The sequence below is a fragment of the Paramormyrops kingsleyae genome, chromosome 3 (genome assembly GCF_048594095.1).
Source record: "Paramormyrops kingsleyae isolate MSU_618 chromosome 3, PKINGS_0.4, whole genome shotgun sequence".
In the NCBI taxonomy this organism is placed as follows: Eukaryota; Metazoa; Chordata; class Actinopteri; order Osteoglossiformes; family Mormyridae; genus Paramormyrops; species Paramormyrops kingsleyae.
In genome coordinates, this window is record NC_132799.1 from 13,503,029 (window position 1) to 13,528,016 (window position 24,988).

At 45.0% G+C, this 24,988-nt stretch overlaps 3 protein-coding genes across 4 annotated transcripts in view; 2 read left to right on the forward strand and 1 right to left on the reverse strand.

Annotated features, from left to right (window-relative positions):
• hpse2 (heparanase 2) overlaps positions 1 to 9,374 on the forward strand; it is a 58,938-nt gene extending 49,564 nt beyond the window's left edge. The window contains exons 11-12 of the mRNA XM_023822634.2: positions 1,295 to 1,441; positions 7,351 to 9,374. Coding sequence (XP_023678402.1) covers positions 1,295 to 1,441; positions 7,351 to 7,513 — 310 coding nt within the window. The 3' untranslated portion in view covers positions 7,514 to 9,374. The remainder of the gene's footprint in view (positions 1 to 1,294; positions 1,442 to 7,350) is intronic.
• Positions 9,375 to 12,274: 2,900 nt separating this feature from the next.
• hps1 (HPS1 biogenesis of lysosomal organelles complex 3 subunit 1) lies at positions 12,275 to 19,507 on the forward strand. Its single transcript, XM_072709652.1, has 18 exons — positions 12,275 to 13,055; positions 13,763 to 13,879; positions 14,040 to 14,174; positions 14,269 to 14,411; positions 14,752 to 14,860; positions 14,964 to 15,124; positions 15,207 to 15,309; positions 15,394 to 15,463; positions 15,704 to 15,756; positions 15,901 to 16,068; positions 16,469 to 16,651; positions 16,818 to 16,879; positions 16,975 to 17,106; positions 17,373 to 17,437; positions 17,605 to 17,750; positions 18,132 to 18,245; positions 18,550 to 18,632; positions 18,717 to 19,507. Exons 2-18 carry the CDS (start codon positions 13,763 to 13,765, stop codon positions 18,877 to 18,879), a joined length of 2,007 nt encoding a protein of 668 aa, XP_072565753.1. The 5' UTR covers positions 12,275 to 13,055; the 3' UTR covers positions 18,880 to 19,507.
• On the reverse strand, positions 19,083 to 23,046 carry st3gal7 (ST3 beta-galactoside alpha-2,3-sialyltransferase 7). 2 transcript variants are annotated; one of them, XM_072709653.1, is made up of 6 exons: positions 22,762 to 23,046; positions 21,503 to 21,561; positions 20,773 to 21,104; positions 20,456 to 20,642; positions 19,883 to 20,023; positions 19,083 to 19,781 (listed from the first exon to the last, which is right to left on the reverse strand). In XM_072709653.1, the coding sequence occupies exons 1-6, from the start codon at positions 22,853 to 22,855 to the stop codon at positions 19,533 to 19,535; spliced, it is 1,062 nt and encodes a 353-aa protein (XP_072565754.1). In that variant the 5' UTR covers positions 22,856 to 23,046; the 3' UTR covers positions 19,083 to 19,532. The 2 variants fall into 2 exon arrangements, with proteins under 2 accessions (XP_072565754.1, XP_023678378.2); XM_023822610.2 differs by having other exon boundaries at positions 21,503 to 21,626.
• Between the last annotated feature and the right edge of the window lie 1,942 nt (positions 23,047 to 24,988).

The window sequence follows — 24,988 nt, forward strand, 5'->3', positions numbered from 1 at the left end:
TTAGCCCCCCAAGTTCAGACAGGAAGAGACAGACTCCCTCTGTCTGAGTTCCCTGGCTGTCCCCAGTTGAAACGCACAGCCTTTTTTAGTACTCGGGGCTTTTTATTCCTGTCCTCCTCCATAATTTCTTCCGCTTCGTTTTCAAAGCGACTCACCGTCATGCATTTTCTGCACCCTAACGCGGCATCGTCTAGCTCGAGGTCCCCCACTGTTTGATCTGTTTAGCATCAGTTTGCCGCTCTGCATCTGAGCGGCTGGCCCCGATAGGTACTGCCTCTCTGTTTGCACAACCGTGGCTCATTCTTTAAAACGGCAGCCTTTGCTTTCATCTGATTTTCACAGTGCCCCATGAAAGTTTTTTTATGTTGCGGCACAAAGACGTGAATCAGGCAGCACTGGAGTGAGAGGTCACTGTGCTGACGGAGCCAAGCTGTGTCCTTATTGACTGGGCCACGGCAACATGTGGTACTCACTACATCTATGTTATTCTTTGCCTGGCATTAGAGGCGCTCTTGGATGTTATCGTGTTTTCCTTTTCCTACATATTAATCTTTATCTAATAGGGCTGCAGTGCTCAACCCACTGCCCCTAGATCAAGGCTCAGTCAGAGCCGCCCGCTTAAAGCTGCGGATGACCCATGCACAGCCACAAGGCGGGCCTCTGTCAGTAGCACAGAGTGCAGGCAGTCCCTGGGTTAGGAACGTCCAACTTACAGACAACTCATGCTTAACAACGGACTGCCAAAAAAGCCTATTATTTGAAAAATCTGGGTTGAGCACAATGGTTTTCATAAGAAACGCACACACAACTTTGTGATGCTCCAGAAAACATTGCACAGCTTCAGCAGTTTGTTGGCTCAGCATACAGGTCAGTAACGTATGTAGTTTTATTATTTCTGTATAATATTATTATTATGTACTGTATTATTATTTTTCTGACTTACCTCCAAATTCGATTTAAAGATAGATTTAGGGAATGGAACTCATTCATACTCTGGGGACTGCTTGTAATACGTTAGGAAAGAACATGATCTTCCTGTAAATCTGACAACTTTGCAGGTATAAATATGAAATATTGTCCTTTTCACTATGCACAATGTGTCTATATTTGGTGAATTTGCGTGTCAGATTGTCCTCTTTTGGTGAAATATAGCATTTTGCAAAGTCTGACTTTGATCAAATGATTCCAGCGGAACCTGGACTATGTCACTGCCTGTCTTTTTGCCAAACGTGCACATACATGATGCATTTGTTTATTATTAACAGATGCTATTTCTCCCTGTTTTACCTTCCAGTCACAATTACATGCGGGGCTCTATAACCATCTACATCATTAACCTGCACCGATCGCGGAAGAAAATCAAGCTGGCGGGGACCTTGCGTAACAGGACCGTTCACCAGTACCTGCTGCAGCCCATGGGCCCGGAGGGCCTCCACTCCAGGTGAGCGCAGTCTGGCCTGGCCTGGCCTGGCCATTGCAGACCGAAGACACTGTAGCTATGGGCTCACAATACTCACACTGCATTGCCAAAAGGGGGCGCTGTTCAGGAAGCAGTTCTTTCTTTACACTAATGCTGAGATCGGAAGTTGGAGCAGGGAATGACATCACACTCAAGTTAACCACAGGCCAGTACAATAAGCTGGGAAGCCAGTTAGTAATACCACTTTAACTTTATATATAGATATGTATATAGACGCAATGCATTACGTGGTATTTTGTACATACAATCACCATAGCAACATGCCCACAGAAAGAGATTGGAGAGTACTGTGTGTACAACCAATTTAATGAAACACAAATAGGACAGTATATAACTACAGCTTTCACTTCTGTTGGGGTTGTAGAGGTTCCTCTGACTTTCCAGGTCAGAACTCCAACTTCAGGAGGCATTCCAGTTAAAACTTCCGATTAGGAAGTTGGAAATTCCGACTTCTGAGTTCAAATGCAACGCACCAGAATGCCATGCTATAGACTATATATAATTTATATATAAAGTTAACTAATGCCTAAAAAGATTCTGTTTGGTGAATTTAGCCTTATTCGCAGAATGAAAGGTCTTTATTTTTTTCCCAATGTAAGGGAGGGGGTATTACCTGGAAGAGAAGGCCATCATACCCTCAGCAGACAGGGAGACAATTCCAGACACAAAGAGCTGATTTTATAGCCAAGGTCTTCCCTTGTTTTTTGAAAAAATATCCAAGCCTGCCACTAATGGGGTATCCTATTTCACACACGTTGACCTAACAATGAGCACTGAAACTATACAAGAGGAGGGGGACCCAGGTTACAATAACATGGCGGAAAGCCGTGGGTTCCTTGTAATGCAAACATAAACACGATTATATTTTGGGATTGTCAGACAAAAAGCCAAAATACAGATAAAGTAAACAGACAGAATCCTATGAGTAAATGGTACTGTCCAAGGTCAAGTCAACCTTTAGGGTTTACCATTAGCTTGTTCCTCAAATTCCTCCGGCCTTGGGGAGTGGGGGGGGGGGGACAGCCTGGGGGAGCCGGGAGGACGACGGTGAAGGTGGAGCCCGTGGCTGACGTGTGAGGAGTTCTGATGACACCCGGACTCGACTCTTACTTTGGGTCCTGTGCTGTTGCATTGTCCTGGAAAAACACAACACCTGCGCCGGGCAAAATACAGCAGTCAGATTTGGAATGGTGCTTAAATCAAAAACATTACAAGAGCGTGGTGCTCCGGTTCATGTTCCCGTGTCCACGGCTCCGCACTGCAATTCCCAACATTGTCTACATGCCTGGGTGTACATTATGGGGGGTGCATCGGTGTAAATTATAGCCCCCCCCCCCAATAATCAAAACCAGCCAATATAACCCCTTGGACCCCCTTAAATGGATGGAGACCTCCACCCTCCCCCCCCTCCAATGCTCAACACAAAGTTATGCCCTTGTCAACATATCAGCTAGCCACACCATTTAGACTCTCGGCTTATTGTTTCGGTTTAGCTGTAAGACCTAGATAACATTGCAAACATGTTGGATGTTTGAGGTGTTGAAGGTGAACCCAAGGATACGGAATGCAGATGCTGTCTCAGTGCATGAAAGCTTACATATATAACTTACCAGTGCCAGATGTTAATCAATATAAACACACATGATACCCCTGGCTGAATACTTATGGCAGATTGACTCAACACCTGCGTATTTTATAAGTCCCTGTATGTTCCTTTCTCCTCAGAGTCTTGTATCTGGACCCTTAAATTTAATGTAATCCAACTCACCATCAGGTGCAGAAATGTATAGTTTGAGAATGCTTTATTATGTAGTAAAATGTTCTTTCTTTCTGAGCCAGCCCTCTACACGTGTTGAGTTTACATGCTAGCCTCGTGTTCCCACTGGCTAATCTGTACTAGCAGTTTGACACCCCTGAATTGCCCTTGGTGTGATGGACTGGCATCCTATCCACTCTTCCCCTGCCTCCAGACTCCCCATGAGTCAGTCCTAGATAAGTGGTGTTGGAAGGTGCTGGGATGGTTCATGGTTGATTAACATTTTTTGCTAAATGTTATCAGCAATTTCTGCATAAAACATCCATCTGTCCATCTCCCAACCACATGTCTTTAGCAAGACCTGCGCAATGCATGACAAGTTTTTGCATGTTATTTTACATCAGAATTCATTAATTTAAGCTAGTAAATCATCATTGCAAGCGTTAGCCACCATGTCTGCACTACTGAAATATTTGAGTGGATTTGCCTTGACATTCACAGTAAAGTCTGTGAAAAGAAGAATGCATTCAAGTTAGCAATCCACATGACTGTTAGTTATCGTTGTCAATTGTGGAACTAGGTGCGAGTGGATCTTGCCGTGATCTGAGTTTTCAGACATGCTGAATTAGTGTGTGTTGAAATGTTTTGTTTCCCTTGTTGAATCAGAGCATCAGGTTAACTCAGTAACATATACAGAATGACGATACCGTTACTTCATACCTTCCATTGCTCAAAATCTCCAAACCAAAACATATGTGTCAGGAAATGAAATGTTGATTTGTGTAAGGTCACACCAACTGTTCATTTGGTGTAATCCATATACATTACAGGCAGTCCCAATTTACATATTACTGCACAGATCCTTCTCACTATGCTCATAATGTTTTCATAGAGAGTATATACTGAGGGGCAACTACGTAGAAAACACTGTTTGACCAGTTCTTCTTGAAATCATGGAAAGTATACACTTAATGTAGCCTTAATAATGCATTGAGTGATAGAGATAATAATAGCAGATAAGACCAGCTAAAAAAAGTAATTCACATATGCTTGCTTTCTTAAGTTTGACTGCATATAAGTCACTTTTACATGCCACCAGTGGCATTGTCAGGATCTTAAGGCATCAGGGGCTTAGCCCAGAGAGCTAATCTGTCCAAGGTACCTCATATTGCATTTTCTTTCTCTGAAGTTACAATTATTGTAGCACTATGGAGGTATTGGGAAACGAAGCCCTGCACTATGGAATTCTCACACTGAGACCATGGCTGTTAAAACATCTGAACCAAACATATAATCGCAGCTTGTTCGGCTTCATTTGGGGCTTCAGCCACCAGTGCCCCAGGCACGTGACACTTCTATGTGCTGCAATTTCATCCAGAAACGCCAGAACAACTCTGATGGCTTGATTAATTCTGGGCAAACTGGATGATTGATGTGTGTTGGTCCTCGGCGATTAGTCTGCTGTACTCCCTCCAGGGCATCATTCCACAGCTAAATCTCAGCGATTAACAAGCCGTGGCTCCCAGATGGCACCACATACTGACCGCACCATGGTGCCCCTGCTGAATGGGCAGTGAAACAGTGCCAAATTAAAGTGAGATGATGTCCCATTGAGTTGAAGGTAGTATTTCATGTCATTTCTATCATCGTGGCAGAGAGGCTGTTTCCTGAGTACTCAGATGGCATGCGGGTACTCAGATGGCATGCGGGTACTCAGACGGCATGCGGGTACTCAGACGGCATGCGTGAACCATCCTGTGTTTCCTTCGCAGGCTTGCTTGAGCTCCCAGGAACAGACCCATAGCCAGCTGTGACCTCTCTGCCTGGTCACTACACAAAACCTTTTCTGTATCATATCAAAAGCAGCTGAAAGGAAATCACTGGCGGTTTTACAAACTGCAGGCCCCCTTCCTACAACCAAATTAAATCAACAAATTAACATTACATTTTACTTAAAATATTTATGTGTTTTTACCAGATAAAAAAGCAATTACTTCAAATGTTCCATTGCTTAAAACTTCCACATCATAACATCGAAGACTCTTAGATGTTAGCTTATATTTACCCATTTTACCATTTGGATATGGGTCCAGTTTCTTGACCACTACACACATGTTGTAAGGATTTAAATGTAGAATTTTGTCAATAAACATTTCAAATGCATGAAGTTTCAGTAAAAATGCCCCAAAAAGACTCAAGTCCATTACAGTCTTAGCTCTGTTTAATATGTACATAGAGAATTTTAAGTCGCTACTTTTGGCATAACATGAAGCTCTTTACATCTTGAAAAGATTTTCAGTTAAAAGTTATATAAACAGAAACCTTTGTCTTGGTGAGAACTAAAAAAGATCAAGTTCAACAAAAAGATGTCTTTGAGGACTGTAATGTTCTGATGCTGTACAGGAGGGATGAAAACGTTTTAGGTGAGTAAGAAACTTACACCCAAGCTGTCATAAACCAGAAGACAGCCAATCAGAGGCAGGCTCATGGGATCGTCACCGTGTGGCAAACCAAGGACACATGCTGTTGGCCTACTGCGAACTAGCATTATGTTTTGTCTCTCGCTTGTCTGTCTCAGAAGTGTGTACATGCTGGGCAGACTCCTCTGAGACTACAAGAGCCCGTCCAGAGTGACCGCCTTCTTATACAAACACTAACACGGCTCCTCTATTGAGGTCTTCACAGCTGTTTTAGCACCCCCTACAGGCTGTGAACACTGAAAGCATATAGTTCATGCTGTGTGTTTATGAACACAAGAATCTTTTACAAAAGGCTTTGTACCTGTTGTTCCTGAAATGTTATACACTGGCAGTAGTTTTACATCAGTAAATTAGAGAATGTGATGTTTTTTTCTTGTTGTCGGTAATGATTAAAATCTGCACGTTTGACAGTAAGAGAAACGCTCAAGATGCAAAACAGTTTCGTTTCCAACACTCCACTGTTGATCTGTAGGTTTCCTTGTCAGGTCCCCCCGCACTCACACACATACCCACATCTGTAAGCATTGCCGTTCCAGCGCAGACATATGGAACCATTAGGGGAGTTTAATTTAATTTCCATCATATTTAAAGGAAATGCAAACTCCTCTCTCTGTGCGCGGCACCATGCACAGTGTGCTTACATACCTCCTTCATCGCTTTGAACTCGCAAGCATAAATCCTAGCAGAAAAAGGCTGTTAGGAAGATCAACAAACGGCCTTGCCGTTGCTTTAGAGCCATGCCATGTCACACCATCGCAGCGTATCACAGTGCACTTCAGGAGAATTCCGGGCCACAAGAAGAGACCGGCAGCATGCTCTGATCTTTTCAGCCTGGAGGTCCCAGGTAGGACTGGGCTGTTGTATCCATCATACAGCCAGTAAAGTCAGAAGATAGAGGTAGGATGCACACGCAAGTCAGAGAGGGAGCCTACTATTACAACAAAAGGTGCTATTTCAAGGACAGTTTTATTACTAATCTGTCTGAAGCCTTCACACTGTCTCTAAAGTGGATTTATTCTGATCTGGTTGACTAGTCTGTGAATATGAAGACATGCACTGGAAAAAATGGCAAGGCACTCAAGTATTCCACATTCTGCGGCCTGCTTTCATCAAGGGCACTTGCAGAAAGATGCACACAGCAGCGCGCCTGGAGGAAGCCCAGCGAGCAGCTGCAGCGCTCTCTGCTCCTGCGAGCGCTGGTGATCCTCCAAGGGCTGGTGTGCATGAGAGGGGAAGCTTTCATAGCCAAAACCCACATGTTTCATGAGGTATCTTCTGATTACACCATTCTTTACTAGCAATATGAAAACAACTTGCAACAAACTTTACTTTCTCAAACAGTATATCAGTGCTCATTTAATAAACAAAAATGCTACGTGTATAAAAATAGTCAGAGATCAGCTTAACTCTGTACAGTCCAAATGAGTAGAAATTTGGCTAAAATGTAACAGTAAAATATCAGGAAAGGCCTCTGCAGTTTGGAATGCAGTGGTAGACATTAAGAACCCTCATTCTTGAGTGTAACTATGGCGCCCCCCAGTGAACAACCAACAGAGCCAAGGAGCACAGTGTTGTATTAGCAGTTGTCTGTGTGCCTGTATTGCACTGTGACTGCCAGTGATTCCTGTCAGCAGGTCCGTGCAGCTGAATGGGGAGCCCCTGGTGATGTTGGATGACGAGACTTTCCCGGAGCTGAAGCCGCAAACTCTCCGGGCAGGTCGAACAATCGCCATGCCACCCATGGCCATCGGCTTCTTTGTTATCAAGAATATCAACGCATATGCCTGCCGCAGATAGGCCACGCCCTTGGCATGGGAAGAAGCGAAGGCCTGCCCCCATGCTCATCATGGGCCACAGCGATCGCCCTTTCTTACCTTGCAGCAAGGCCTCCTCAAGGACAAATAACACGGTGTGAAAATTCTGTTACGGCATCGGGTTGTGCCTTCAGTTCAGCTGAAAATCTCCCCGTTGTTTTGGCCATTTCTTTTGCGGCAAATCTGTTGTTGTTGATGAATTCTATGGTAAATATTTCCAGTAATTTTGCAAATGTAACCATTCCAATGTGGTTCACCTTCTCCTTTCCACAGAAACAGTTAACCGCAGAATCCTGTTGTATGTCAGTTTGGCCAGTGAGAGCCGTACCATGACTGCATTTCAGTTAAAAGCTTGCTGAAGTGATTGCTGCCGTTCCAGCCGTGAGGCGTCCAGACTGTCCTGTTTCCCCGTGTCCCTCAGAGGACCTCTGCAAAGGGGAGGGAGGGGATCATCAGCCCAGGGAGCCGGCACAGGGTTTCCAGGGGAACCGGCAGCCAGTCTACCCACTGCCCCGTTTTCTCTCTTAATCCCATATAGTACATCTAGGCTTTGCCTTGGAAAAGAGCTGTCACCTTACTTTACATGTCTAATAGCTACAGTGCTGGTCGACGCTTAAAAAAAGAACACACTCTGTTTTAGGTTTCTCCTGATGGTACTTTTTATTGGCAGACTGAAGTTTTTACACAACCTCCAAGGCAGCAGTATGGTCTCAACTTGTGGCTTAGAATAGACCAGACTGAAGCCACGGAAAAAGAGGCAGGGGAAAGGCCTTTAATATGAGGTTAAATGTGACTGACAGAAAAGAAAGAAAAGAGTATAAATGCACTTAGCAACAGTGGTGTTGGCTATGTTTTGTCTTCTGAAATATGCATGAGTGGCAGAGAAAATTCCCAGACTTGCACTGAGACACCGTTGAGGGAAAGGTAGCCAGAGGTCCGGGAAGGCAGCAGGCACTGAGGTGGCAAGACACAGAAGAAACGGTATGACCCAGTTAGCGCTAAGGTACCTGACGAAGGCAGCTTCTTCCTTCACTGGGTAACATTTGCTTTTTCCCTAAATGATATGTCAGAGAGCATTGCAGGGGTCTATGTATGTATCACATCGTGGGATAAGCAAACAGGTGGAAACGGCCAGCCACCCGCAGGACCAGCGAGGAGCGGCATCAGTGCGTGGCATTCCTGGGCCTGGCTCAGTAATGGCTGTCGGCTGCAGATGGCGGGCCAGCGGTTTGCCTGGTGCTGCTAACTTTCAAGGGAAATAAGAGACTCGTTATTTACAGCTAAATATTTTTGTACAGAGTTCTAGAGCTTGTGTATCATCCTATTTGAAATATGAACTGTATATAAAAGCATGTAGATGAAAGATGTTCTTTAAATGTTTTTATTACATATATTTTAATTTAAATGAAAGTATATGTGTATGTAATTAGTATTTTATTGTTAATATTGTGGAAGAGATTAAAACAAAATGATGTTACAATGCTACAATGTAGAACCCAAATAGAAGGCTCAGTCATCATTTCAAATGTCGAATTAACTATGGAAATGCGTCATTATAAATATTTTTTATAGAGATCTTGTTGTCATCATTATAATTGGTGTCCTCAGAAGATTGCACAGGATATGCATCCCACAGCCTCCGTTGGCTAGCATGTTACATTGCTGGTAGCCCCTTCACAGGGGACGTGAGGCTACATTAATGACTGCATTGTGGCATCGCCCAAAATGTCTGACTTCTGACTGTTTTACTTGTTTATATGGAGTTGTGCATATTTTGAATGACATTATTTTATTGTGGGATTTTAAGACCAAACATTAAAATGTACACAGTAATAATAAAGTTATTCATGGGCAGTCTCTCCTTGCAAAGATTACACATTGCTGTCACCAGTGGTCAGATGTGTGACCAGCCTGCCACATGGAAGACCACTCAGTCATTGATCTGTTTATTGATAGTTTGAAAATGAATCTTTTGTTCAGCGTTGAGTTGAGTGTGTTTGATGAAAGAACTGAACTAGCTAAATGGTCCTAGTTTAAAAGGTCCCACCTTCCTCACCTGTTCAGCAGCAAACCCAGTCAGATACTGTCATTTACCGACATGAACCATTAGAGCGAGTGCACCTCCATGGGTCTGTAAAAGCGCCCAGTGGTCAGGGGAGCTGCTCAGAGCACATGTTCAGGGGTGGGAGTGCCTGGATGAAAGACCCCGAGTGCACTGTGATTTATACCTGTGCTGCCGCACAAAGAGGAGAGAAACCCAAGCCCCAGCTTTATGTCCCACCAGGTTGAGCACGGATCGGCTGAATGGCCTTCAAAGGGCCGACGCTGGAGGGATCACAGAGGGCGGGAGTCCGTCCAGGAAGCGAGGGGCTGTGCAGGGCCCAGCAGATGTGCCTGCCAGCTGGGCGCAAGCTTTGTTGTGGCCAGCAAGAGCATTGTCTTGTCAGGGCAATGTCGTGAACTGGCCTTGATGGGAAACATTCACTGCTGGTAAGCCTGGAGCTATTCGCTTCATTCCCGGTATCTGGGCATAGTCAGGAGAGGGGAGGACAGCCAGCCCAGTCTCTGTGTCTGAATGCAGAGCAAAGTGGGCTTTAATGGCAGCAGGTCTGAGGGAATCATGGGGGTGACCGCAGAACAACACACACACGGGGTCATTCTCTTATTGTCTTGAACTGGATTTACCCGAGTCGACTTCAGAGTCCAGGAACATTTACACAGTTTACTTAGGGGTTGTGTTCCATTAAAGGAACTTGCTTTCCCTGCAGTTTTACACCAAGATTTTCAAATAATGGACAGTATGGTGTCTCCCCCATTGTGTGTGTTTCCCTTGGACAGTCCAATGACATGTGGTTCGGGTAAGTGGCATCTCTAAATTACGTATAATGTGAGATTGTGTGTGTGAGTGCATGGCCTCTCAGACCACTGGAGGATGGATGTCTCACTGAGACAATTCGTGTTCAATATCATACACAAAAGTCTGAGTGTTTCTGTGCTTAGCACCTTTAGGCTTATGGCCCCAAGGTCAGCTACACAACTACTATATTGTTCATTCAGAGGTTGCTCATGTTGCGAAATACAGAGAATCAGCCAGTGTATGTTGTGACATATAACTGATGGATAAAATTGGAGAGTGAACCTACCTGACGTGTAAACAGTCTTCTAGATCTTTCACACCATACTTCTTCTTTGATGCCACATTCTGATCTTTAGTATCTCCAATATTTTTATTAATATCAAGGCAATATTTGCACTGAGAGTAAACCCTAGTGCATCAAAGGATTCTTTCATTGGACTGGACCCATGATTCCTACAGGTTTAATGTAAATTGGCAATTAGAATTATGATGATCCACTCATAAATGCCAATCAGTGACTCCAATGTGCTATAGTAAGCAGAATATTAGCGTTCAAGGCACTGTCCCCATATTAAATGATACTCCTGTTTCTGTTATTTCATCTGAGTGCTGTAGTTCATTGTAATTCTTTCCAGGTATAGTTAAAAAACCTACCCACATTTAGTAGTTTTGTATAGGATTTATTTCTTGATTGTCTCCCAACAACCGCTAACCCTGACTGTAATTACCCTAACCCCACCATGAACAAAACCAAGGCCCCAATCTTTACTGAAGTCAGGCAACATCAGCAGAAATAGGAATCAGGAATAATTATTGCATGCTCATGCTAACTTACTGTCACAAGTTATTTACAATTATGCTCCTTCTTACGGTACAGGAGCTCAGAAATAAGTTTCATTCTCTGTTTTCTGTCATAATTACTTTACTTTTCCCATTAAAACCAACCATGGTCTTCCTTTAGCGCAGTGGTCTGTATAAAGTCAAGGTACCTTTGCGTGACAAGTTTGCTTCAGCTATGCTAACTGTAACCAAACCTTGCGTGAAAGTGTTTATGTTCTGAGCCCATTTGGAACATACAGGCCTGTTCCACCCTTTGGCCAGGATGGAGGATTTCATGATGTTTACATAGTGTATACAGTAGTCAGCTCCAATAGGGCTTATGTGCGTGTCCCCCCTCTAAACGAGTCGAGAAAATTTGTGGATGACTAACAGTGCTGGATTCTTGCTGGCAACATAGACAATATGACCACTGCAAGGTTCAAAAAACCTAAATATTTACCCCAAGAAGAGAGAAGGTCAGCATAATGCTGTTTTCCCACTTGCGTACTGGAGTGCTGCCTTCTGAACTGACTGATTGCATTAACTATGTAATTTTAAATATCTGACTCTGGAATTTCCTTTTAACAAATTAAACAGTGGTGTTGTTGATTAGTATTTATGTGCTACCTTTCATGGTATTTGACTCTTCACATCTGTGTATCTGTTAAGTCAGCATTCATTTTAAACCTAGAACTGAATAAAAAACAGTGCGCAAACATCTAACAACGATTCTGATGTACCCTGTCCAAATAAGCCAATTGGTCGCCAATATGGCATCCAATTAAACTACCAAATATGAGTATCACTGGAAGTACTGCTGTATATCTGTATGATTAATAATGAAACACGACTTAGTTTAAGTAATTGCAACAGTAAATTCATCAAAGAGAGGACACATTACACTAAATCAGAGCGTTGTATAGCGACACACATGATGCCCCGCCCTGGCGCACACACTGACGCGTTGCATTGCACTGGCGCACAGCGGGTGACGCACAGCCTCGCACTGGCGCACAGCAGCTGACGCGCATCACCAACAGTTGACGTCACCTAGTTCCGAACTTCCTACTACATTGACTGCTATGGTTGTGTTCGTTTCTGCAATTTGTTGTGAATTAAACCGATATCTGACATTTTATTTTATGACAGTTTCAGTTTTTTATACATAAAACACTCATTATTTATATTGTTTAAATTTGGTAGTTTAAACTCAGTTTTATCTTGTTTATTCCTTTTCTTGTTTCCTTATATACCTTTTTAAAATAATCTTTCCAAAGGAAAATTCATTTTTTGAAATGCAGGATGTATCAGCTACGACGACCGAGCAAACGGATATATATTCACATAAATTAGCAAAAGCACACACGATTATTAACTAATGTAGGTGGCATGTGTAACTAACTGTGCATTTACTGCCATTCGCAAGCATAAGAGGAAATATGAACAAATGCAACAGTTACACGCAAATAATAAAAGACAACTACTGCCAGTTTTTTTTTTTTTTTTGCTGTAAATAATAGTAGATATGTATCTTAATTAGTTACACCCTTCAGCCAGTAATCACAAAAATAGATTTAAAAATGTTCTACTTTTCCTCCATCAACAATTGAGGGCATTTGAATCTTATACTATTCCCGCGTCAACAGTTCAAGGCATTTGTTGATATTTTGTTCTGCCATGCTTCTGGATTCGCGGAAGCGGAAAAGCTGAGTCTTTTTACGAAGTGCTGCAGATTACAGAGGCTCTCCCGTGTCCCTTGTGAGCAGTGCCAAGAAAGGGGATCGGTCGCCTGGGCAAAAGCATCAAGGTAACAGCGCGACAGGCAGCTCAAGTGGCGTTTCCAAAAAGGGTAAGCGCCTCACTTTGTGTTCCCATCGTAACATTTTTCCTAGCTGTGCAGATGTAGTTTAATGTGCGCTTTGTAACATTTGAAAACCAGCGAGCAGTGGCACGCAGCGGTCATGGGACGAAGCATGTGAGCGAGGCGGGGATTACGAGAGATCACTTTGCTCGGATACTGTTAATCCGCGCAGAGACCCTGCTCTTACTTTGTGTATTTTCGTAAAATTGTCTTTTAAGACTAACTTTTCGAATACGATTGAAGATCGTAATCTAAGGGCAGTGACTTGTCTACAGCTTTTAGTAAAAGCGAAGCCCATGTAAACCGTGTTATTGAGGAAGTTACAAAAGTAATCCATTACAGAGAGAGCTGGATAGTTCCGGTCCCGAATTTACAAATACAGATCAAGGCTTTGTTTCAAACAGCCAACTGAATACGACTGTGACTCTTTATGCTCAACTGGTTGGTTGAAACAAAACCTTGGTCTGTATTTGTACTTTCAGGGCCTGAACTTTCCACCTCTGTCTGTAATGGATTACTTTTGTGAGTAACTTTCCCAACACTGGTCAAACTCAGTATGCAGCTCCATATATGCTGAAGCTCGCTTTAATGTCTGCCTAGGGATCCCGGGGCTTGACCTGGTCCAGAGTGAGTACCAAGGCCGGTGAACAAGGTGGTTCTGAGACAGACACTTTTTTTTCTGACGTTCTTCTCAGATGAAGTGCTTGCTGATCGCTAGTGAGAGTGCAGAAGTTCTCTTCTATTGGGCTGACCCAGACTTCCAGCAGAGCATTCGGAATCAATATGAAGGGTCCCAGGAAGAAGGAGGCAGGGTAGGAACACCAACAATCTGTTGTATCACTTATTTCTTTTAATTAATTTGGTCAGTTTTCTATCAACTGTTGTCAATACGTACTGTCATCTTCCTGCTTATCCACATTAAATAATCAGTGGACCCTAAGTTAGAGCAAAATCTGCTATTCTGGTCCACAGCCTCCAGCTTTCGAAGACAGCATCAACACTTTGTTTGCCCCCATCATCATCTCCTGTAGCACCATGATCGACAGGATGGGAGACAGCTACACCTCGTTCAGCACCGAGGATCAGCACGTCTACGTTCTCCGTCAGGTCCGTTATCTCAGCCCGCTGAGGAATCCCACTCGGTTTGGAGTTTGGAGACGGCCTCGTTTGCCAGGTCCACCCATTGCTTTTTGTTTTCCAGTTTGAAGACTGTCTGTACATTGCTGTAAATGGGGACGGTGAGGAGTCCGAGGAAGACCTGAAGAGGAAGATTTATGTGATGAAGAAACTGACGGAGGTTCACTTTGGGATGGTGACACTGAGCAGTCCCCTGCTGAGGAGAGAGTACGACATGCTTCATACATGTGGAAGCATTTAGTCGTGTTCTTGGCAGTGCTGGAAATACCTTTGACCTGTGCTCATTCGCTGTGCTTGACTCTGAAATCAAATGGGGTTTTAAAGAACTGTGGCTTAGCACTCCAGGATCTGGCTTCCTTCACTTTTTTATGTCACAGATTAAATAGACCTTTTAGTAAATCAGGTCGACCTCGTCCCTCTGATACACTGGCTGTAACAAGCTATAAATAATGGCAGCCCCTTCCTGTACCCTGATGTCTGCCTTAACTTTTTCTGTGTTCTTCTGTACAAGAAACCAAAGTTACTAATCCATTGCCTGCACCCCCAGACTCCGACCCCATGATACAGATCAAAGAAATCGCCTGTGGAGGAAGTTTCAGAGCCTCCTGGGGACCTACAGTCGGCTGCGAGAGCAGGACCAGAGCTTCCTGGTGGAGGTACAGGCTGGTGATTGAGGAAGTGCCGTCTGGGGCCTTGTAGCACCTGTGAGCTCTTTGGCTTCTGCTGGCTGCTAGTTCATTGTGTGTGTGCCTCTCTCAGGCTGTGGAGAGGCTGGTCCAGCCCACGCTTTGTGAACAGTGCATCGAGTTCCTGGAGCGTCGGCTGGTACAGACGATCAACAGCAGCGCGGAGCGAGCGGGGGAGGAAGCCCTGCACGCCTTCATCCTGGTGCACACCAAGCTTCTGGCCTTCTACTCTAGGTAACTCCCCAGCCCCTGTACCAGTCTGTGGGGGCACATTTCCAGTTATGGGCTAAAAGTCTCCATCATGCTTAATTTGCAGCCGCAGTGCCAGCCCTCTCACGTCCTCGGACCTGCTGGCCTTGATTCTGATGGTGCAGAACCAGTATCCCAGCAACAGTGACCTAGATGACATGAGCCCAGAAGTGAGCCCTAGGGTGACTGTGGCCACACGGGTATCCATGCTGGTGTACCTAGACGCTCCCTGACCCTCACTGCTCTTTTTCTAGGACATTCCGAACAGTTCAGCACCTGATGTGTTCTACACTCCAGAGCCATCCCCCACTGGCAGGCAATCTGGTAAGACCCTGTCAGTCGGTCTGCCTGTCAGTCTGCCTCCCTGTCGGTCTCTCGCCTGCCTGCCTGTTAGACGTCCTTCTTGCCTCTCTGTCTGCCTGTCAGTCTGCCTGCTTGTCTGTCTCTCGCCTGCCTGCCTGTCAGACTTCCTTCCTGCCTGTCTGTCTGTCTCTCGCCCGCCTGCCTGCCTGTCTGTCTGGCAACTCCTGGATGCGCTGAGTGTTATGTTCTCTCTGTCCATAGGTGCAGAACAGGCCTGCGTTCCTGTCTTTCAATTTGTCGACCCTGACATTCAGGTGAATTAGCCCGTCTTTGGTCACGCGAATATCATTGTGATTTTTACCCCTCACTTACATTAATCAACGATGTTCCAGCATGAATTAATATTTGACGTGGATCTGCTCCGGACATGTTTTTATGAAAAGCGGCTTTAATTTCAGGTAGCAGAGGACAGCTTACAGGCCTTAGAAGCGCCACCTATGGACCCTGCTATGCCTTCTAGAGTCTTCCTTGAAGCTACTTTGAAAGACGGCTTTTGTCCCATGATGCCGCACTCTATGTACTGCCTGCCTCTGTGGCCTGGTATCACACTGGTGCTGCTGACAAAGGTGCCTTAAGAGGGAATTTCATTATTGTAAACCATTGATTTTGGCACAGTAACCAGGGCCTATCTGCAGTTCTAGGAGTTCAGGACTCGTAATTCTATATTGATTTTTAATTTATAGAAAACATCATAATTTCAAGTAGTGGATCAGTAACATTTCATAATTTCTAGTAGTGGATCAGTAAAATTTCATAATTTCTAGTAGTGGAGAAGTACAATGTCAGCAGACAGGTGGCACTTTATAAGGTGTACAGAAGAGTCTGACCTGGAAAAGTGCTGATTTTTAAATTGATCCATCCATTGACTGGATGGGGGTAGGATACAGATCCGCATATCAGATTCTGATTGGTTGGCTCAGTGATCAGGTGACCTGTTTACCCACCTCTCCCCTCTGTTACCCTCAGATCCACAACTGCCAGGTGGCTGTGTCAGTCTACTACTTCCTGAACTGCTTCACTCAGCTGGAGAGGAAGCTGAGTGACCTGCAGTTTGGAGCGGCTCTTCCCCGCAGCCAGCACTCCTTGCATGACCTCCGCAGCAAGATGGACAAGTTTGTGCGAGCCCTGGGCAGCAGCAGCAGCATGCAGGTGAGTGCCGTCGCGTGAAACCTGCCTGTTCGTGATTCAGTTGGGCCATGCTAGTGTTCACCTGCCTTTGCTGGATAGTTACTTTTTGATTGAAGAAGGCCACTGTTAGGATCATTTATGCCACAGGCCGTCTGCTTAACACCTCCTGCACCTCTGTATTCTACAGCATACGTGGAATGATTTCAAAAACAAGGTTTTCTCCAGAGGTGGACCAAGAGTTAGTAAAGAGTGAGTAACATTTGGGTGCTTTTCGTCCAGTCCCTATACCTCATATCTGTGGCCAGTGATAGGCATATTGTACGCTCATTCCTGTCTGCTTGCAGACTACTGCCCCATTGCCGGAATATGAAGACCCAGCTGTGTAACCTGTACAGGCAGTGCTTTGTAGCAGATGGGCCTAGGGACTGCCAGCGCCTGGCCCCCAGTCTGCAGGAGCGAGCCCGGCTCCTGGTGCAGTGCGTACTGTCTCCCTCCTCTTTGCTGATGCGATGGATGGATGGATGGATGGATGGAGGGATGGATGGACGGACGGACGGACTGTTGTTTTTAATCCAGAGCATCATCATGGATGCCCACTAGAGGTGCCACTAGAGGTGCCACTGGTGTTCAGGTTCAGAGGCTGACATACTGACATGAGCAGAAGCCCTTCCTTAGCTGACTAGTAAAGATAAAGAGAAATGAAGTGAAGAACTTGTATCTTTATATCTCCTAACTGTTCCAGAGAGCAGCTCCTGGACTGGAAGGATTTCCTGCTGGTGAAGAGCAGAAGGAACGTCACTATGGTGTCATATCCTGTCTGTGCACAGAGCCGCCTGAACCCTGTGAAGAAAAACTGCAGCTCAAATATGATATTAAACAGCCAGTCTTGAGTATCACCACCTAACTCTGCAGGGTTGGCCGTTGGGTTGATGGGGCTGTGTTATTATGCTATGTTGTCCTTAACACCACTGTCACGTATCTGGAGGAGTTCCCCGGCATGGTCCACTTCATCTATGTGGACCGCACGACAGGCCAGATGATCGCACCGTCCCTTAGTGTTACGGACCATTCCATTTCAGAGTTGGGAACGGGGCCATTGGCACGCTTTATTAAAAGCAAGGTTAGCCTCGTGTCTGCAGACATCCCTTTTCCTTGGTTGGTCTCTCCCATCCTACAGAATATATAAAAGTTGTAGCAACTTGCTGGATACATTCTTCTCCATTATGATATTATTTGGTACTATTGTCACCGGTATTTATTTTTCTTAAGGGGGGGAAAAAAAAAACACTAAAGAGAATTCAATAAATGAGAAGGTGTAATGGAAAAATGATGGCCTGGGGGGGGTCGTTGGGTGTGGGGGCCGCTGAGGAAGTACTTTTAGTGGAAGTAGTAGGTTCAAGCTAGAGGGATTCTGCTGCTGTAACCTTGAATGTAGTGTGGAGATGCTGTTTTACATTAAATAATGAAATAACCTTGAAGATGCCTTGTGACTGTCTGCAAGGTGTGGAGCTGCGTGGGAACTGCACGGCACTACCTGCAAAAGGGCTACACCACTGTCACCTTCAGGGACGGTGACTATTACTGCTGCTACTTCCTGTGGGTGGAAAGTGAGACGGTACGTGCTGCACTGGTTCTCAGAGCCATTCCATCCTGGTCTGGTCAGGAGCTTTACATCATATGTGCAAGATCCGTGAACGGTGTGTTTAAATCTGCAAACAGCAGCTCCTAACAGGCATGTGGATTCCTTATGGTCCGTTTTGCAGTGAATTTCTCCTCAAACTCATTTATTTTGATTATGGATGGAGCGCTTCCCTGTGAAAATGACAAACATGCCTGCAATGTGTTGTTCTGCCTTTGTGATCATACAAACCTCAAACAGGCAGCCAGAGTGAACAGCAGTGTGTTGACTGTCTCTTCAGGGTTACAAGCTGGAGGTGGTCGACCCCCCGGTCCTGTCAGATGACTCTGCCCCCGTAGGGATGCTAGCCTGGGATTACTACAGGTACTGTTCACTGATGGCTCTGCCCATTATTCGCTAATATCTGTATGCCACCTTGATTGACTGCCTGTGTGTCGCCCTCTACAGGAAACTACTGAGGTACTACACTAAGAACCATCAGACAGAGGTAGTCAAGTGCTATGAGCTGTTGACCATCCACCTGGGCGTCATCCCCAGCGAGTGCATCCTCCAGCACTGCTACCAGCTGGCCTGTAAGCTGTGGGAGCCGTCCCGCATCCCGCTGCTGTGAGAGCCACCGGGGGAAGCGGGGTGCGTCATTGAGAGCTCCAGGGGACAGCTTCATGAGCCGAAGCAACCTGCAGTCTTTAATAGAGAAGAGCCTCAGATCCTCCGCACTAGGAAGGCAAGGCAGGCAGCCTCAGACACAGCGCCTCCTGGAGGTCATCGACAGAATGACAGAGCTACGGACAAAATTAAAGAAGTCCCGCTTGCTTAGTCCTTCATGTGCACTGTTTTATTAGACAAAATGCGGGATTTTTGTGTTTGCACTCTCCACATGTGCTGCGATGGAGCATTGCGTTGCTGTGGCGATACTTCTCAGCTACTCCTTCCCCAACACGCACACAGACACTGTTTCCCGGACTCCGTCCCCTTTTTCATGTCACAGTGCTTATAAGCAGACCCGCTGCCATCTTCAATGGACCTCCATCTCTGCTCTGACTATACTTCCTTCTTGAATTCTCTCCTGCTGTAAACAGATGTCACATGAACCCAGAAATAAGCTGTCCTTAATACTCTTCCATTCATACAACCATCTATTCACACAGGACTTGTCCTTGGGTCTGACTTATTTGTTGACCAGAAGCTCTTGGATGGGTGCAGTCCAGGCTTTAAATAAAGGGCCCCTTGTCCACTGAGAGCCTTGGGTTCCAGTCTTTCTCCTCAAGGTGCTCCCTGTAGCGCCCCCGTGAGGTCACACACGGCCTCCTTCCTCACCAGCTCCCTCAGGAACCTGGTCTCAGCGCTGACATCGTGCACCAGCTGAGCCTGCATGGCGTCCGTGTGAAGGGATTCGTAATAGTGTAGGGCCGTCCGGGGATGCTGCAGGTCATAGCCGAAGCCAGCCAAGCTCACCGTGTCACACAGCTGCAGGGCCACCATCACGGCGCTGGCGCCCAACGTAGGCACCGTCTGCCGGGGGGGGGGACACGTGATATTCATGTAAATAAATAACAGTCTACTTCTGCAGACTGGTTACATTGTGACATTTAAGAAGTGTTGGGGGAAATTACCTTTTTCTGCGTTTTGGCATACAGCTGTAATTGCAGGCCAGTCTGGTGCATGATTTCAGGGTTGAGGATCCGGAAGTTTTCTGGCTTCAGGGGGACGTATTCCACGACGTTCCGCCAGAACCAGAGCTTGGACCACCAGTTCTGGGGTAGAAAGTCACTGTTAGCATAAAGGAACACAACTGGCCGCTATGATGAGGCCTGTGAATCTTTTTGAAAATGAAAATGAAATAACTCTAATTTCCACTTCCCTCTCTGTCATTTCTAAGCTCATAAACTTCTGTCTGGTTAGTACTGCGATGAGTATGAAGTTATGTGAATTGTAGATTGCTTTCTGTGCTTCAAAGACTAACTGGTGTCCTTATATTGTCTGTATTGTATGATTGTATGGGTGTGTGTGTATATATGTGCCCTGTGATGGACAAGCATCACCCAAGGGTCCCTCCTGCCTTTTGTCCTATGTTGTCTGGGAATGTCTCCTGACTGCTCTGCTCGAACAGTTGGATGGATGATTTGAACTGTTGATCATTGTATGCGTACATGGGATCTTGTGATCTAGAGGGCCGTTCTATTCACCAGCGGCTTCCCGGTGATCACAGACGTGAGCCATTTCAAGTCTAAGCTCTTGAAGACCACCAAAGCCACTATAACAGTGCCTTCATACTCTCTTGAGGAGTCTGGAGCCCCTTCTGGGTACATCATGCGGATGGTGGTTCTGGAACCGGCGTCTCTTTCGAAGCCGAAGACAGGGGCATTGTTCATTCTGTTAAGACGAAAAAGGAACTTCAGACAGATCCTCCTGTTTTTTAGAGAAGTGACCTGTTGTGAGAAATACCAGCTGTGTGCTTTTAAAGCACAATGCTATCAGGGCGCCAGCAGCCTGTCGCTCTCACCTGATGACGATGTCATACTGATCAATGTGAGCCCCCAGCTGGCTGCCGTACAGGACCCCACCGCTCCCTACCACCACACAGCGCTTGCACGCCTTGGAGCCCAGCAGGGCAGGGAGGCCGTTGTCAGGCAGCGTCCACAACGTCCTGGCTGCCACCTCCTCACTGCCCTGCAGACCCAGAGGTGGGGGGAGCCTCCATACCTCGGACCCATTCTCAAGGAACACTGGTATCTTGGGTAGGGCCGGCTGCATGGGCGTGGTACGGAGGCGACTCCCGATCCAACCCTGCCGGCAATCTTGTGACAGCAGGGCAGCTGATTGGTTGAGCAAGGCCTGCAGGGGGTGGGTAGACCACTCTGTTGCTATGGCCATAGAATGGCTACCCCATCATGTTTTACATAGCATATTGCCGAGTTTCCCAATCTGGTTCTTGAGTACGCACAGGCAGTCCACAGTTTTGCTCCCTGCCAGACAGTCCATGTTTTTGCTCCCTCCCAAATCCTGGGAGCAAAAACATGGACTGTCTGTGGGTCCTCAGGGACTGGATTGAGAAACCACTGAATGCCACATCGTACAGCAAACTCATGTGATGTTTGTGACGGAGGAGAACATTCCATTACAAAAACCCATAGAGATATTAAACCTGCCCTTGTCCTTATAATTATCTGTGAATGGGGACTAGTCAATGCAATTAAGTATCATTCTTTTCAGATCAATGCTTGCTTGTGTACCATGATTCCTTCAGATGTCCTTTCATTCTTCCTTGTAGACTCTGCACTGATCCAAAAAGCTGGGAAGAGCAGAGCAGCATAACAGACCAGCAGGAGCAGAAAACTCAAAGACAGGTTCTTCTCTCTGTAGTTCACACAGAACAGCAGACACATCAGCCTAGAATAAGTGCCCCTGAGACAGGGTACATGGCCAGTTGTCTTAAAAACAGCAGATCCTGAAATGTCTCGTCTGAGCATCATGGTTTCTTGTAACAGACAATAGACTGTCAGCTATGTTTCTCTTCCATTTAATGTTCTATATACACTGTATGAAACCTTTGGAATTATCTGTCTTCTGCATTAATCAGTCATAAAATGTCATCTGATCATCTAAGTTACAATTACAAACAAATGCAACCTGATTTAACTAATAAATTATTGTATTTTTCTTGTACATATTGGATTCATCATTGAAACACTCGACAGTGTAGGTAGGAAAAAAGTAAGGGAACAAGTCGATTTAATACCTGGTTGAACATCAACTGGCAGCAATAACCTCAAACAAGCACTTCCTGTAGCTGTAGATTGGGCCTGCACAACATTCTGGAGCAATTTGGTACTAAATTGTCTACATTTATACACAGTTTGTCTAACCGCGGTCTAATGACTAGCTAAACTCTCTGTGGCCCTTTCCAGCGTAATGCAAACCAACAATTCTTGATCATAAGTCTTCTGAGATCTATTTTTTGCTAGGCATGATTCTCAAAATATTTGAGCGTTTGTTAATAAGTCAAAGTAGCTGTAGCCCTCTCCTCCAATCTCATTTCCTTGATTGGAGTCAGGTTTCAGGTTTGCTAACTCCTGACTCAATCTGGAACTGTTGAATCCATTAACCTAAGGGGAGTTCCCCAGATCTATTCCTGGAGGGCCAGAATCCAACACAATTTGCATATTTCCGTATTCAAGCACAGCTACTAAACCTGACAATTAGGCAGTTTGAGCAGGGAAATCTGCAAATTTTCAAAGATGTTTTCAGTGCGTACAAAAACAGCACAATGTTTTGTGTATTATCCATTAAAAAAGGTTGTGGTTGTTCATTATTGTTACCTCAGATGAAGATCAGATCACATTTTATGACCAATTAATGCAGAAAACCAAACATTTCCAAAGGATTCACATACTTTTTTTGCTACTGTACTGCTGTGAAATAAATTTTACACAGTGTTCATGCAGGCAAGTTGCGTTACCTGGCTGCCATGACAGTGATATTTCACAGTTACCTGCTAATGAAGAATCCTCTCGGCTCCACCTTCCTCTTTCTGAAAGGCAGCCTGTCTGTTTTCTCCACCTCAAGCAGAAGATGAGTGCAGCCATCTCCGAGATCTTTTGCAAAAGGATGGTTTAAAGTACCCATGATGTCAGTCTTGGGGTACTAGCAGAGTGTAAGTCTGTCTGCGGTGTGTGGCTCGCAGACCCTCCGGGGTAAAGGATGAGTAGCGACGGAGTAACGTGTAGCCTGACTGGTGTAAATGGCAGGGTGTGTCTGCTGTCTGATCCGGTGTCTCATCATGCTGTTTTTCTATCTTATGCAAGTGAACTTAGTCCCATCCTCACCCAGACATGTTAATTATTCAACAGCTCAGACTTGGACTTTGCCCCTTTGTGCTGCTGGACACACACACATAGGTACATCTCCATGCACTGTAGATACACTGTCTGCACTGTACTGTAGATACACTGTCTGAGCCCTGCATATTCCACATCTTACACTCATCTCATTTCCCTACAGCTCTATATAATGTATGGATGTGCTTCACTGATTGAAAACATTTAAAAGGGTTCAGTGTGACCTCACACTCTAAGTGCATTTCAGGAAGCTGCATAAGAAACTGAGGAGTGGTGTACTGCCCTCTTTTGGATATGATGGACCTTCCAGTCATGATGGAAGATGAAATGGAAAAATGTGTCTCTTGGTACACAGTGGGTAGCATTAAAAACTCCCAACTCCAAGGCTGGGGGTTCGAACGCCAGATTTTTTTGTGTGGAGTTTGCATGTGTGAAATTGTGATGCCTACCTTGGTAACATGGTAATATATTCGTCCACTTGGGAGGAACATTTGGAAAAATTACAATGGCTGTTTTACCAACTCCCTGACGCATAATATTAAACCTTTAAATGTGAATTTTGCGAAAACCAGGGTCACTTACTTAGACAAGAGCAGACACAGCCTGTTGAGGTCAAGATTTCTGCGATCATTTGATTTTCCTCCTCCTAAGTGTAAAAAAAAAAGGATGTTGGATATGACGGATTATTACTTTTTATTTTGCAAGAATCTTTCAGATGTTGTGTCACTGTTAATTAACCTCCTCAGTTCATCCAAAAATGTTGTCTGGTCTCCAGAATGTGAAATTGCATTTAATTCTGCCAAAGATTTCCTCCCTCCCTTTTAACTTACAGATTGATGTGAGCACCAGTGGGACCAGTGCGGTGTTAATTCAGGCGGATGATGATGGAATTGACTTGTTTCGTCGGTAACTGAAATATCATAGAAGTCCACTAACAATATCAATTTATCCTTACGGCACTTAAATTTGGTTATAGTTAAAGCAAAGTCTGTGAGATAGAGGCCCGTAGCTAAAATGTAAGACCTACCCAAAATAAAATGTTTCACCCCATTTTAAATATGACCTTGTGCTCCCACCCCAACCCTAACACAACTCTCAATTTTTATTTAAATAAATCTGGGCTTTATTAATTCAAGTACTACAAATAATACAATTAACTTAAAGAGCGGAACAAACCATAAATCAATAAATAAAACAAAGCTAACTCTGTGAGAAATAAATTGTACTGTACCAAAGGAAAAAGGTACTAGCAGGTTGCAGAAAACTACCCTCACTCTCTAACTGAACATACAGAGGAGAAAAACACATGGAACCATGGTAATATAACTGCAAAGTATCAAGGCTCTTGTCCACCCACAGATGGTAGGAAATTTATACAAAAGCTAACAAATATCAGTTAACTACAATCAGAGCGGCACAGAGCGTACAGAGTGGCAAAAAGAGGCCTCACCGCTCTCTCTCCAGGCCATTTGAAGGGGCACCAAACAACAGTGTCCAATCCAGCAGAAGAGGCACTCAGTTGTTGCACCTGATGGAAGAGAGAGGTACATAACCGTGCACAAAAATCTAAATAGTGCCTAGGATGTGACATAAATTCTTAATCTAATAATCTTGGGTTTGTCTTGTACCCTGTGCTGCCCATGATTGGCTCCGGGGATAACCGGACCTGGATAAGCACTTATAATGTGGATGGATGTCTAAACTACACTTATTAGCATTCACAAATTCAAAAGTATTCTTATTGGCCCACACGGCTCCAGGTCGGATTGGCTCCAGAGCAGTGTGTTTAGTGTGGCAGGCCTGGGGGTGCATTTCTTTATGATCAGATCATGTTTCGTTCACTACTAAGTTCTTTGCATAAGTACATTTCACATCAGGAAG

Coding starts and splice junctions, on each gene's coding strand:
- hps1 (XM_072709652.1), top strand. CDS start 13,763: ATGAAGTGCTTGCTGATCGCTAGTGAGAGTGCAGAAGTTCTCTTCTAT. Junction 14,175..14,268: donor ACGTCTACGTTCTCCGTCAG/GTCCGTTATCTC, acceptor TTTGTTTTCCAG/TTTGAAGACTGTCTGTACAT. Junction 15,125..15,206: donor CTTCTGGCCTTCTACTCTAG/GTAACTCCCCAG, acceptor CTTAATTTGCAG/CCGCAGTGCCAGCCCTCTCA.
- st3gal7 (XM_023822610.2), bottom strand. CDS start 22,895: ATGGGTACTTTAAACCATCCTTTTGCAAAAGATCTCGGAGATGGCTGC. Junction 21,627..22,761: donor AGAGGATTCTTCATTAGCAG/GTAACTGTGAAA, acceptor TGTGAACTACAG/AGAGAAGAACCTGTCTTTGA. Junction 20,024..20,455: donor TGATCACCGGGAAGCCGCTG/GTGAATAGAACG, acceptor TTTCTACCCCAG/AACTGGTGGTCCAAGCTCTG.